This window comes from Atheta coriaria, unplaced genomic scaffold, assembly GCF_025399875.1.
Source record: "Atheta coriaria isolate IRGN ID8LTWV9N9 unplaced genomic scaffold, Caltech_Dcor_3.1 hic_scaffold_9_pilon, whole genome shotgun sequence".
Lineage (NCBI taxonomy): Eukaryota > Metazoa > Arthropoda > Insecta > Coleoptera > Staphylinidae > Dalotia > Dalotia coriaria.
The window spans coordinates 2,976,845-2,991,030 of record NW_027045451.1 but is presented as its reverse complement, the minus strand read 5'-3'; the positions used below and the strand labels follow the sequence as shown (position 1 = coordinate 2,991,030).

Below are 14,186 nucleotides of genomic sequence, written 5' to 3'. Positions count from 1 at the left end.
CAATACAAATATTTCATTGAAAAAAGAATTTTAATTTTTATACAAAATAAACAACGCATAAACTTGTTTCGTTAATTTAAAAATAGTTGTAAACTGTAATAAAACCAAAAAATTGGCACAATCAAGACGTAAATAAATAGATATCTTTGTAAACAACTCATAATTGCAAAAAGCAAATTGAGGTAAACAAGAATTACACAATACACAAGACAATAATAAATACAACTACAAAATGATAAATAATATTACAAAATACACTAAAATACAATAAATAACATAAACTAAAATGTGTAAATATAATTTCAAATCTAATGAAATTAATGGAAAACTGAAAAAAAAAACTTGTAATCAGTCGCTGGAATCACATATTAGCCACTCATATTGTTCTTAATACAAAGAGAAGAACTTTTAATGGAGATTGAAAACAACACTAAATTAAATAATTAAAAAAACAAAAGTAAAACTGATAAATGGCCGCAAAATAGTGAATAGGAAATAAATTGATGGAAGTGATCAACACGTGCCATATTTGAAATCATTAAATGTAGCATCGAAAAATATCTCTGTCGCTACATAGGTGATGAGTGTGTGTGCGGTAGTTGGCAAGGCAAGGCTAGAAAAATGATGCACCGACGATGAAGGCTCAGTAGAGGTAGTTCTTGGGGACCTCGTTAAGCGGCTCCGCGCACGTGCCCATGTTCTTCAGCTGCACCAACGACCGCGACCGACAGTTTTCGATTTCGAGGAAGCAAGTGTTACTGTAGGTCATGCTATCGGTGCCGCACACCGGATCGTAGTAGGTCGGACAGATCTTTTGGCAGCCGCGGAAGAGAAATCCGGAGAGGCAGCGCTTCATTGGCACAACGTAAATGTGTTTCCTGCGTACACACCCATGAAAAACACGTCAATTACATGCATTCAAAGTGCACCGACATAGATCCTTACCCGCAATTGCTGCGCTTCATCTCGCATTCGCTCCTGTAGATCTTATTATCAGAGCCGCATACGAATTGTCGTTCGCTTTCATCGCATTGTTCGTTGCACGCTGCTGTAGTCCTACAGTGATGCGCCGGGACCTGAACCACCAACTGCCCACAGGTATCCTTCTTTAATTCGCACTCCGACCTGTGCAGGAGAATGAAAAAATAATTACATTGGATGAAGTTTGGCGAGTTTTAGTTATGACCGTCATTTGCGAAAATTGATGGATATAAAACAAAATTTGCAATCTGCAAACCGCAGACTGCAATTAGGAGCCATGCCGAAAATTGCCAGACTTCAACACGACCTGACATAATGCACGTCGTTAGACAATATGTTTCACCACGTTAGAGGTGCCCCTCATTATTCATTGGCGGGTGGGTTAAATGTATATATTTTGCCTGCGTTTCGTGCATCGTTATTCCCCATTCAGCATCAATTATGAGAACACATCAGAGAAGAATGCACCGTTGATGAGCTGAGTTCAAAAACCAAAATAATATAGTGGGATGTATTGTTCTTACTTGTAAACATTTCCGTCGGAGCCGCAGATTGGCTCGACGCCTTCATCGTCGTCGCAATGCGTGGGGCATGCCTGTTCCTTGAGTACGGTGCAGTTGCCGAGGTGCGCCAGTTGCACGCCCTTCAGACACGTCGCCATGTTGAGCGCACACTGGTTCGTATACGTCCGGGCGTCCGTTCCGCACACCGGATCCATGTCGTTGGTGCACTTCATCTTGAGGCATTTTGTAAGACGGTTGCGGCACTTCTCCATGTCGACCTTGCCGACTCTCTTGTTCGAACTGCAATACAGTTAAGCGTTAATTCATACCCGCGCGCATAACTGCGAAATAATGAACCCGAAAGCGGCGGCCGCGCGCGCTGTAATTGTGATTGATCTGCAATTACATTACGGGCGCGCTTACCGCTCGCGTTGATTGATGACCTACCCGCAAGTCAACAATTTCATCTCGCACTCATTGCGATAGACCAGGCCATCGGAGCCACAAGCGGGCTTCTCCAGCTCGCCGGCGCAGTCCGTCGGGCAGGCGACGCTTGTTGGCGACCGCTCCTGGCTGACGCAGTACGCCATCGGCACCTCGAACACGTGTTTGCCGCAGTTCTTCGACTTCATGCGGCAGACGTTCGCGTAGATCTTGCCGTCGGAGCCGCAGGTGGGGCGCGCATTCCTCCAGCAGGACTCGCGGCAATGTCGCGTCGTCTGGCAGTACTTCTTGTTGGTGCGGACCACACCTTGCCTACGAATCCATCCCCATATTAAACAAAACACACATTAATATACCTGCATACACTTACCCGCACGTGATCAGCTTCATTTGACAAGTGTTTTTGTACACGTTGCCATCACTTCCGCAAATGGGCCCATCTTGTGGTGCTTGTTTACAATCCACCGGACAGTTCTCGCGATGCGCACTGATATTATTACATGGTCCAAGATGACTGAGACCAATGCCCAAGCGACAGATTTCAACCTGCAGCATGCATCTATTGAGATAAGTGCGGCCATCGGTGCCGCACACGGGATCCTTGTCAGATCCACATTTGTGTTCACATTTCGACCCTGACGACCGCTTGCAGAGCTCATGATCCGGCGAGATCTTTACTCCTTTTCCGCATGTTTTCTTCTTCATTTCGCAAATGTTGGGGTAAATGAAAGCGTCCGTGCCGCATACTGGATCGCCATACCCATGAGGAGCACAGATTCGCGGGCAGGATGAATCTCTAGCGGCCAAAGTACCTGTAATTAAACGTAAAACATCAAGAACGAGAAGAAATGAGTAGAAGCAAACAAAAGTTGCGCCGGTTTATGGTGATTTAAATACGTCTGTTGGTGATTTCCGTACACACTTCCTTATTTTATGTTCAAGCGCATGTCTGCATTGACCACGACGATTGCTAGTTTCTTATAACCAGTCGACTGTTACAGATTAGAATTGTTGCAGCCGTAGAGCCGGGTCGCAAAGGAGCAGAAATGAACCGTGAAGGCATTCGGTTCTGTTGCTGAGCAAGCAAAATAAACTAACTCTAACTCTCTAACTACATGTTCTTATTGAAGATACACGTACGTTGGTTGAGTTAGCATTGTTCTAACAATTCTAACTATCATTGCAAACACTCATAATTATTGTTGAATTTCTCGTTTAGCATGAGATTCCTCACAATGGCAACTTTGTTGTCAAATTCATAAATCTCCAACATCCAGATTACAATGAAATGAAAATTGCTTATGCCCTGACCGCATATTTAGAGCTCTCGGCGTCAAAGGTCAAATTGCTAATGAAAACGTCTATCTAAACAAGAATATTACCATGCAGGTACCAGACGTGTTGCTAGTTTCAGGGTAAACGAAAGAAAACGAAACGAAACTGTTATAAATCACTCATTCCTGGACTTGGTAATGTTCCAACGAGTTATGCACCTTGCGATTAAACGATGAAAAGATGAAACAGGCTGAAATTTACGACTCACATGTCGTGGAATTATGTGACTCTGCGTGACTTTTTCGTTGCAAAAACGTGCAAACGTTTAAATCCGCCTGGATGACTGATCACGTACCGGTCCGGCGCGCACACACACGGGAGACAAACAATAAACTTCAACTTTTTTGCCCTTTGTGCAGCGAATGGAAGGAAGACCACGGCGCATGTATAGCTTTATTCCGCGTACGAAGCATCTTGCACCGGCACGAAAATTTCTTCTGCAATTATTTGTTCGTGATGGCACGCAGCATTTTTGTATGCAGTGCCGAAATTTGCGGGGTCTTCATTACTGCAATTTGCTGATGTCACGTTTCCAGGTTGTTTGACTTTATGAATTAAAAAACAAGCAAGCAAAAGTTTATCGAACCTTTACTTAGTTTTTTTCCTCGTCAAATGTTGCAAAACCTGCGAACTGTGACGACATGACGACAAAATCGACAATTTTGAGTTACCGACGTTCGAAAGTGTGTAAACGATGAGCGAACGTCTTAATTTTTATTGTTCCGCGTGATTTCGTCCTGGATTACTTTTAGAAACCAGCGGCGGCAGTTAAAAACAACGTAAAACAAACATGAAAATTAGCATGAAAACGAAACGCGGCCACCGTGAAACGAAAAACATTAATCATTTATAATTAGGGCGCAAAATAAAGTTTTAAATATTAATCACATATGCTGGACACATTCAAGTAGGTTAACAATTGTAAGGTATAATCAAAGCACACGACGGACGAAAAAAACTTTGTGCTGATAAAGAAATTACCGATAGGAATACTTTTCTTTTGAGGCGTAGCGTAAATTCATGAAGTTCTCTCCGTCGCCGTAATTGCGCTAACAAATCGCCACCGAGCACGCAACGTTCTTGTGCTCTTAATTTAATCTGTAGTCTATTGTACGTCGCTGCACTCGGCGAGCAAAATTAATAAATCATTGTCGACGCATCATAAATTTTGCTTAATTTCAATGAGGTGCGATAGCAGTACAATTTCAATTTGCACTTTTTACCGCGTTGAGGCAATTCCAACGGCGCGAATCGCTGTTTTATTGAAAGTGTGTACCGAGCGATAAATAACAACCGAACAGTGCGGACGAAGAAAAAAAGCCGCACGAGTTAAAGACGCTGGACAGTGGACAAAAAGTAAAGTAGGATTCGCGTGCCACGTGTGTGCACTTGCGATGCACGCGAAAGCTGTTATGGGAATATAAACGTTATGGGAAACATCCGAGACCGCCGGCAAAAACGCGCCCGCGACATGAAGGCGAGACTGACGGCATGTCAGACTTAAGTCGAGTTCGAAGTAGGTGAATAGGTCGAAACCGATGGTGGTTCATGTCGTTCATGTTCATGACTGAGCGAAGTGTACGCAAAGGCCTCACGCTCAACGCCAATGTCAATGTCGGAAAAATACAGAGTGTTTTCACATTGGAAAGATTTTCATTTCAATGTGTTCTAGGTTATAATTCATCGCAAACACTTTACAACTAGGAAAGTATATACAGATATGTCTTATCGGCAACAGGCATTAATGCGGTTTTTGTGCCACCTTCCTTTAATAGCGCATACACTGCACGTTTACAATATTCTTGAGCGCAAGCGCACTTATCGTATTAAGGCGCTTAAATTTATTTACCAGTTTTTTTTTTCGCTTTTTAAGTCGGCTTGCGTTTGAACAAAGCGTCGTTTGCATTGTATATGCACGTTCATGGAATATTAAATCTTCTAGGAGGAAATAAACGCACGCATTTAAGTAATCTTAAATCGAGGACCTAAAAGTTGCTGGTTTTTGCTAGGAAACTTGAAACTAGAAAGTTAATAAATAGTTATTTCAATGGTAATCATGTTGAAGTAAAATTAGCACAGGGTGGGTGGAAATAATATCAAAATATTTTGTTTTCCTGAAAGCTACTTAAACTTTCTGTATTCAACTCTCCAACTAAAGGGATATTGCAACAAAGAACTCCAGTGGGAGATTGGAACTTGAGATCAGCAACTTTGAAAGTTTAACGAGAAATTGATTTTCTTCTAAAGCCAGAATACTTAACTTGCAAAATTGCATATTAAACTTTTAAAATGTTTCATTTCAACCACAACTGAACTAATTTAACATAAATATCAAATAAATAAGATATAATACTTTGATTATCATATAAGAGGATATAAACCATTTCTAAGCTTAAATAAGCTGTTAACTGCCTTAAAATTGAACTCAGAAATGAAGCTCAATTAGCTATTAAACACGCTTGCACAAACATCACGATCTAAACGATTCCGTATGGCTAATAGTTAAGTTACTACAAACAGACGGGCACTTGCAACATACCCGGCGGATTGCAGCGAATTGAGGCTTTAGTGAATTGCCGAACCAAACAAACTTGAATTATCTCTCAGAGATTCGAGAAGGTCGAATTAAGATGAGAGTTCTAATGTGTGTGCTTGAACTTGCACGATGCGCCTGGCATTAAACGAACAACTACCACAACGGATGCTTATCTGAAGAAGTATAATAAAGTGAAGTAATGTGGTAACAGTCAATACCCAGCGATACAAAATGTTTCAATTAAAGACGCATCTCGAGTGCTGCGTACGAACGCAGTTTATAGCTGCGTTTATGGTTTATTGATCGCCCAGGCAATGTGAAATAAAATTGTGCAACGAATTCGATGTAAAACATAAAAATTCAACGATGTCTTAATCTTTTATATCTGGGTGCTGCGGTTGAGATGTATAGAGGTACAGAGCATTCCAAATAAAATGAACGATTAGTATGAGATTTGATTTTGATATTATCGCGTTTAGTACATACATCATGTAAGTTATAAATAATAAACCAACTGAGAAAAAGGAAGTCAATGGTATTCATTGTTCCGATGCTTCTTTGTGAAGTAATATTCACATCCAAACAGTCATTGTTCGGTAAATTGACATCAAACACGCTTTAGATTATTAATCAAAAGTTTAATTAAATTATGGAGCATCTTGGCGGCAATAAAAATAAAATGATAAATAAATCTCAATTAATTTTGTTTCTAGAATTGATATTTTGCTAATTTATGAAACGCTTACCTAGTTAATGTGACCTGCTCTTAATCTCTTAATCCGATTACGTTAATTAAGTATTATGCCAAAAATAAAACTTTTCAAAAGTTAAGATGATTAGCAATTTATTATCATCGATTTTGAACGTCTTTTTGACTCATGAATATTTATCATTTATTTAGCACGCCAGTTTATAATTAAAATTTACACCTCAATTTAACTTTGAAAATATGCAAATGACAATACAAGTTTTCTTTTTCCGGTCGGACGTAGAGCGCTTAATAAGTCGTGCGCGCACATTAATTTCGTGCGACTTTTGTTCTGCCATGTTTGCCGGACAGGTGAAGTGTAATAAACCGCAGATTGAATTGCACTCGAAACTGCGTCACTACATGATGGGCAATTATGTCGTGGCACACCGGAAATGTTTTTTGCGAAAAGAAACACACACAAAATGAGATTGTAAGTGCGTCCAAGAAGTGAATCGGTGAGGTAACAGCGAGTGTAACGACTGCGGCAAAAAATCCACCCGGCGATACGTCAACGTGGGAATGGCACAACGGTATCGGGGGCATCGCGTCAAAGAAGGCCCAGGAAGTCGCCGCCGAAATAAAAAAATAAGTTTGCAGAACGCCGGGCAAAAAAAAATCAATTTTACATTTTTACGTTAAGTAAGCAATAAAATTCGGTAATTGCGAGCGCGCCGAAAAGTCCACAAATATTTCGACGCAATTTTTTGACTTAATTAATTTTTATGTGAGATGCGAGCCCGCACACGATTTTATTGACATACCTTTGCTCTAATCGTGGTCGCATGCCAACCTTGTACATGTCGCGCGATTAACATGCTGACCATCTCGGCGATATGTGCCGTTTTGTCGTAAACTAGTAAATTCGTTAATTCCGACGTAAAAGGCGCACCACAAGAGGGCATAAATTAAAAGCAACGGTTTCGGTCGCGCGCATTTTTCGGAACGCAGAAATTCGCGTTTTTTGCGAAGAATAAGTGATGCAAATACCACAATTCCTACAAATCAGTTAATTGGTCTGCGAAAATCCGTAATTTGTGCTTGGAGACATTAATTAACAAATCGTAACAAATTAAACAAATATTTATTCACAGCTACTTAATAATAATTGCGTTATTTTTTTATAATTTGTAAAATTCAATCGAAAAAATCGATTTATTAATTATTTGATTAATTTATTAATTAATATAATAACCATATTAATTTTCTTGCGCTATGCCATCTTATTTTCTAATTAGCAGATTTTTTGCCTGCAGTGAGTTATTTAATAATTTATAATTGCAGTTATTTTTAATTATATACACACGAAAATAAAAACAGTTCAGTTTCGGCCGGTGCTGATTCTCGTTAAGTGTAACAAGTAACAACAATTAATAACGGTGTCGCGATGATGAGGCGCTAAGCGCACAAAACGCGAGACGAGCGTTCGATTCAGCGCGCGGAACTTTTGTGTCCGATTTTAACTGATTTTAACGGAGCGCAGTTACGTCGACACGCGCCGCGGAAATCTCACACGAATCAATGAACCAAAGTTGCTACCATCGCGACTCTTTCAGCATTAAAGCATGAGAACTTTTAGTTGGCTTAAAAAGTTGGCCGAAAAGTTGCAACTTTTAATTGAATTGGAGTGGAAGTTTTTGTTACTTATGGTAGGTAAGTACTTACTCGGCAAGACACAAACGACGGCGGCTAGCAATGTGCAACACGTTAGTTTATTAAATGAAATCATTTTGTCTCGATACAAAAGTTACTTCGGCGCGCCGCGACACTGACAACTTCAACTTCATGCAGCAATCGGGTGGCGTTGAAGAGTTTCCCCGAGAAAAAAAAAAGCAGATTTACTTCGGTTGAGTTCCACACACGCGCGTCACAAGCGAAGGAGTCGCGCTAGAAAACTTGCGGAAACAGCGCAAAAAGTTCGGTTTTGCAGCGGAGATTCGTGGTGGGCCGCTCGCGCGAAGACACTCGAGCGTGTTCTGTGCGTCTGGCTGGCGGTCGGCGCAGCTATATCATCGCCGTTTGGTCTGGCCCGATCTCGTGGCGTCTTCGCTCTTCGGCCGTGCCACTGGCTGCCGTTCTACCACTGCTTTTCATTGCGAGGAGAGAAAAGAGCTTCGTGGCGCTCCACAAGGATTGGCCCGCCGGCCACATTGGTATCGTCGTCGTCATTGTGTGCTCTACTCCTGCACCTTTCTTCTCGTCGTCTCCGCACAAACGTCGCGCGCGTGTTTTGTGTTTAAATAAACGCACTGTTTATTATATTACTCACCCTTGTTTACGTAACCCATATGGACGCATGCACATAACACGCTGCACAAAAGAAAGCAGCAGCAGCTTTGTCGAGTGCCTGCATTGTTCGTGCGAGCACAACAGTCGAATCGAGAACAAGCGCAAACTGAAATTTGATCGCGGTCATGTTGGCAATGCACACATTCACACATGCACACACTCAAAAATAAATTTAACCAGTCCTGAGAGCTTCTGAAGTAATCATGTTATATTGGTTGCCTATTTATTAATAAAATCAAAAGAAATTAAATTAACGACCTAACGAGTCAAACATTGCGTTCACTCGCGGAGGCATCAACTAGATGTTAATCTCAATTAGAAATTAATTAGGCATGATTAACCCAAATCGTTGGATAAACAGTAGGTAAGCGAATAATCCGCGTCTCGGAAATCAGAGGTTATCTACGCGCGATGCACGTGCACACGAGCCGGACAGCATGATGACCACTTTGGCTGTTTCTCATTTCCCTAGTTTCTGGTTGCTTCACACTAATGCCGCTTTATTGATTCGCGTTTGCGCGCAATACAGGACGTGATTTAAAATTAGCGAATATTAATAAAAGTTAATCAGGCACGCGAAAAGATTTAGAGCACAAATCGTTTAACTTGGATTAATTTATAATGGAATGTTTAAATGATACAAATTCATCGTTTTTGGAGCCAATTAAGGCAAAAAAACATTTTTTTAGGTTAGGTAAGGTTAGGTTACTTACTGAGGAAGAGTTGAAAACACTAAATCCAAAAATGAAAAAATGAATGTTTAATTTCTTCTTTAATCTCATTTTTTTCACATTTCCAAAGACATAATTAACTCAACTTAATGATGATCATAAATGAGAATAATTTTTTATTGTGACTTTCATATTTTTGCCTTTAAATGAAAGAAATGGTTTCGCTAATCCAATTATGCGGCAGACGCAGAATTAATATAAATAATTAGAGCGATCGATGAATAATTAACCAAGCATCCGAGTGAGAGATGTGCGCCGAAGTCGAAAGCAAACAATTTCACTGTGTGTAATTTGCACTGCTTTGCATATTAGTTTTCCTATTGCGGCTGCGCGGTCTGAAATTTTCGATTTTATTAGCGATGAACTCGTTACACATTCGTAAGAAGCACAAGAAGATCGTGAGTAAAACGCGAGCGAAAATCACGATCACGAATCGTCCTCCACGAAGCATCGAAGATTTCTTTGTGTCGATGGCTATCATATGTGCAGGATTAGCATAAATAAACGATAAATAAAAATAGGAAGGCACCTATTTGGCGAGCGCGAGAGAATTCAGCACGAATTGATAGAAAACAGCATCAGAATCTCACAGTGTATCATTACATTTATCTATCGCGAGTGTAATGCGTTGATTGATGTTGGACTTTCATTCTTCTTCCGGCCGGCACCGATAGCATCGTGCGCTGTTTTTTTTTCGTAACTGCACTCATGGAACGCCTCAAAATTAAAACGTAAATAATGAATAGTAATAGCGGTAATAGAGCCGATCGGTAATAGCTAATAATAATCATGTTAAATGCACGTTTATCTTGTTATAACTACTTCTGACCAGCATCAATTTCAGTACGTTTGTAATGCGTTTGGTATACTTTTAACGGACGGGCAAAAATTCGGTGAAAGAAAATTAGGATCTTGATTACGGACGCTGGAATTATTGCCTGTTTTAACTTTCTAAAAGCATATTTTCATGCGTTTTGGAAAAGCCATTAAAGCGGTTTTGTATGGAAATCTTTTTGTTGCAACCGAGTGAAAATTCGGGTCAATTTTAATAGGATTTATTACAACCAAATAGTTTATCTACCAGCGATAAATAAAAACACAATTTAAACACTATTACTTAGATAATTTGAAGAAGAAAAAAATCGTTACGAAATCTTTTCTTGTAAATTAATAAATATTAAGTAAAAAAAATGTAACTTGCTTGCAATTATTACAAAGTAGCGATGTTGTCTGCCTGTCCATCTCACACGCCGTGTGAGAAATTGAAATTTGGGTTAGCAGATCACGTTCGCATCATATGTTTCGTTCAGTCCGCGCTCGAAACGTGTGTTGTGTGCGCAAGTAGATACCTTTGTGCCTTGGAACATTGAAAACATATACACAAACCGAGATACTCTTTTGATGCGCAAAGAAAGGAAGAGATCGAGATGCGGAGTCGCGAGTACAGACGCGAAGACGCCTGCCGTTTTCGAATTTCGCTGTCTAATTAATCGCCGCGCGAGCGTATAATAATCGCAGCGTCCGCTCGCGCGTCGATTCCCGTACGAACGGAGTGCCGGCGATTAAAATTTCAAATTGGAATCGCCGTCGAAAGACATTATTTTCGTTCATTTTTCATCGTAGATGGAAGCGGCTTAAAGTGGACATAATTACAGCAATAGATTCGAGAAGGCACTTTGTTCGTAATGGCGATACACAACAGGAAGAAATTTATTATTTTACTACTCATTTACTTCATTGTTTATGACTAGACTTCATTTATTCCATATTATTTATAACACTTGATTTAATTTTAGATGTTCATTGAATGGCGACAATACTAATGTGATGCAAACACGTTGTTCTTTGTGAATGAATTGACACGATTGTCATTTATAACGGCACATTAATGTGTGAGAGGCGACTACCGGCGTCGTATCATTGACGAATTGATATTGATATTCATATGCCGGCACACCGGTAGCAAAGCAACCTAGTTTTCACTTTTCGCACAAAACCGAGGTGTGATCCATTGGCACTTACCACTTAAATCATTTTGAGTATTTCTAGCTACCGATTTCACACTTTTAAGCATAAAAAATCATTTTTTAACAAAATTTACAAGAAAAATAAGAAATTTATGTCTTTGACACTTAACAATATTTTGCAATAAAATCAAAATCTTACCTTTGTGTTGATTGTACAATAACATTGTGGCACACACAAAATTTATAGCCGAAGCACCAACTTCCGTATTATACAATCCATTCATTTAATTATTTAATTTATTGTATTTATTGAATTGCTGACTTGTTGCAGTCGATACGATCAAATCGTGTGGGCGTGCAAATAGTGCGGCGTTCATGCCGCGGCACCGTTACAGTTAGAATTTCGCTCTTGCGGTTTCAACTGTAGAGAGACTCCGCGAGACGTTCCTCGGCAGCAGTCGTAAAACCAAAAAAAGCAATACCAGTGTGCATGTGCACGTGCGCGTGCCCGTCCGATTGAGCGATGGTATGCCGTGCATCCACGGCGAAAAACTGGATGAAAACCAACAGAAACAGGGCACTAACTGTGCACATAGGTCGCGTGAATGGCTTATGCAAATGTCAATGTCGCACCGCGAACACCACAAACGACTTTTTCATGGCGCGCCGCTTTTAAAACGTAATTCTCATCATTACATCGCGGAAATATTTACGCGCGCCACTGTCTCCACCCAGCTGCCTTTGGCCAAAGGTGTTTGCGAGTTTTATTTCACTTTGTCTTCGCATTGCGCAGCGTTTGCTCCTTGTTTTTGTTCGTGGTCTTCACACTTCCGCCTTCTTCGAAGAAGGCGCAAGTGTCGAGAGTCCCTGCGCTAACCCCGCCGACGGCTAAGTCTTATAAACAGCCGGATTTACGTCGCACTTAAGGAAAATTTACGGCCCGCTTCGTCGGCGCTTCCCATGTAGAAGATCGAACGTTAGACAACGCTGGACAACATTAGACGTCGTTACGACGATTACAAAGGAAATTGAACATTGATGTGCGTCGACAATTTATTTCCGAAATTAATAATAATACAATTAATTGTTACGATACACGGAAACACAACTAACTACATCATGCAGATAGAATCTAAACGAGAGGTTTGCGCATGAAAAAAATTCAATTAGCGGTTATTACGGTTCGTTGATGAGTGGAGAGTAAACATGCACAGTTTATTATATATCATGCTTATGTTAGAACAGGATTAGTATTGTCATCGATGCTAAACAATCGTTTCGATCAATGCAATGATTGATTGCATTATTCAGCAAAAAGTCAATCGATTGTTATCAACATCAACATCAAAGGAGTGCATTGTGCTGTGTTTACAAACAAGGAAATAGAATACGCATTATCAATGTTCAGTGATTGATTAGTTAATCAATTACAAAAATATATTGCGTGAAAAATATTAGTAGAACATGCGTCATCATATAAATTAATAATAATTAAAGTTAACGATACATGCGCAAATCGCTAAACTAAAACTAAAATCGTTTATTATATATTAAATGCATGTGTTATATGTCTTTTGGTAATTTTAGGAATAATAGCAGGCAACACGCAGCACGAGTTGATCGTTTACAGTTTAATTATCAGCTCCTAGAAGATCGTCTTAATTTGGCATCCTCGAGGCACTTCGAAACATTGCATTCTTTGCTCATTAACTCTGCAGAATGTCATTAAACATGAACATGAACCATTAACTAAAATTCCTTGCCACAAACCACATAACACGATCTTAATCAATAAGCCATTCAATTCGTTTATAAATAAGATAATCGTAAACACATTGCCCCTGGAGTGCAATACAGGTAATTTTAATTTATGACTGCAAGTGTAATTTTTTTCATTCTCCAACGTCTAATTTCTTTAATTTTCTTTATGGTGTGCGTGCGTTTCTCTTGACCGACGGGAGCTGAGCGCTGGCGAGATGTAGGACTTTTCAATTAAAGCGCGATGCACACATTAACGAGTCAATTAACGCAACGAAATGTACGAATTGCCTAGATTCCTTCGTGCGTTTTCACGTGGTTGCGTTTGTTGGCGCCGTGAGCGAAACAAAAAACCCAACACAACAGGAAAGCGCGAACATCGCATTCCTGCCAGCACGGTGCACCGCGAACGGCATCCGTGATTTATTTAATTACAGCCAATTTAATTTTAAGTCGTAAACTCATACAATTAATAAATCACCTGCGTTTTTTTTTGAGGTTGAAGAATTTTCATAAAACAATTAGGCTGCGAAAATCCATTCGTGGGAAAATGTTTAAAAGTTAAACAAAGTTAAAAATATATACGAATGGAAGAAATCAATCAGTAAACAAACAACAGCTGTAAATGATCACAGTCGATAATTGTAGTCTAACTCAAGCGTTTAGTTATAATTTCCGGCGTGCGAAAAAGTTTAGTCAAAACACGGTTGGGTGTTGATAAATGGCGCGTTCACTCCGTACCATTTCGACCCGATTAAGTCGCGGCTGATGCAGATAAATGATGAATAATTAAGGTCAGCCGACCGACGTAGACTAGTTCGGTGTGAAATAATTGATCGGAATATCAATTTCGCACGCGGCGCGCACAAAACGCCAAAAGTTCGCGACGCGGTG

General features: G+C 40.1%; 1 protein-coding gene across 2 annotated transcripts; it reads right to left on the bottom strand.

Annotated features, from left to right (window-relative positions):
- Positions 1-11: 11 nt before the first annotated feature.
- LOC135798079 (serine protease inhibitor dipetalogastin-like) lies at positions 12-12,093 on the bottom strand. Of its 2 annotated transcripts, none has more exons than XM_065310765.1 (6): positions 11,734-12,093; positions 2,299-2,740; positions 1,932-2,240; positions 1,506-1,784; positions 946-1,125; positions 12-878 (listed from the first exon to the last, which is right to left on the bottom strand). In XM_065310765.1, exons 1-6 carry the CDS (start codon positions 11,816-11,818, stop codon positions 644-646), a joined length of 1,530 nt encoding a protein of 509 aa, XP_065166837.1. In that variant the 5' UTR covers positions 11,819-12,093; the 3' UTR covers positions 12-643. The 2 variants fall into 2 exon arrangements, with proteins under 2 accessions (XP_065166837.1, XP_065166838.1); XM_065310766.1 differs by lacking the exon at positions 11,734-12,093 and adding an exon at positions 8,213-8,605.
- Between the last annotated feature and the right edge of the window lie 2,093 nt (positions 12,094-14,186).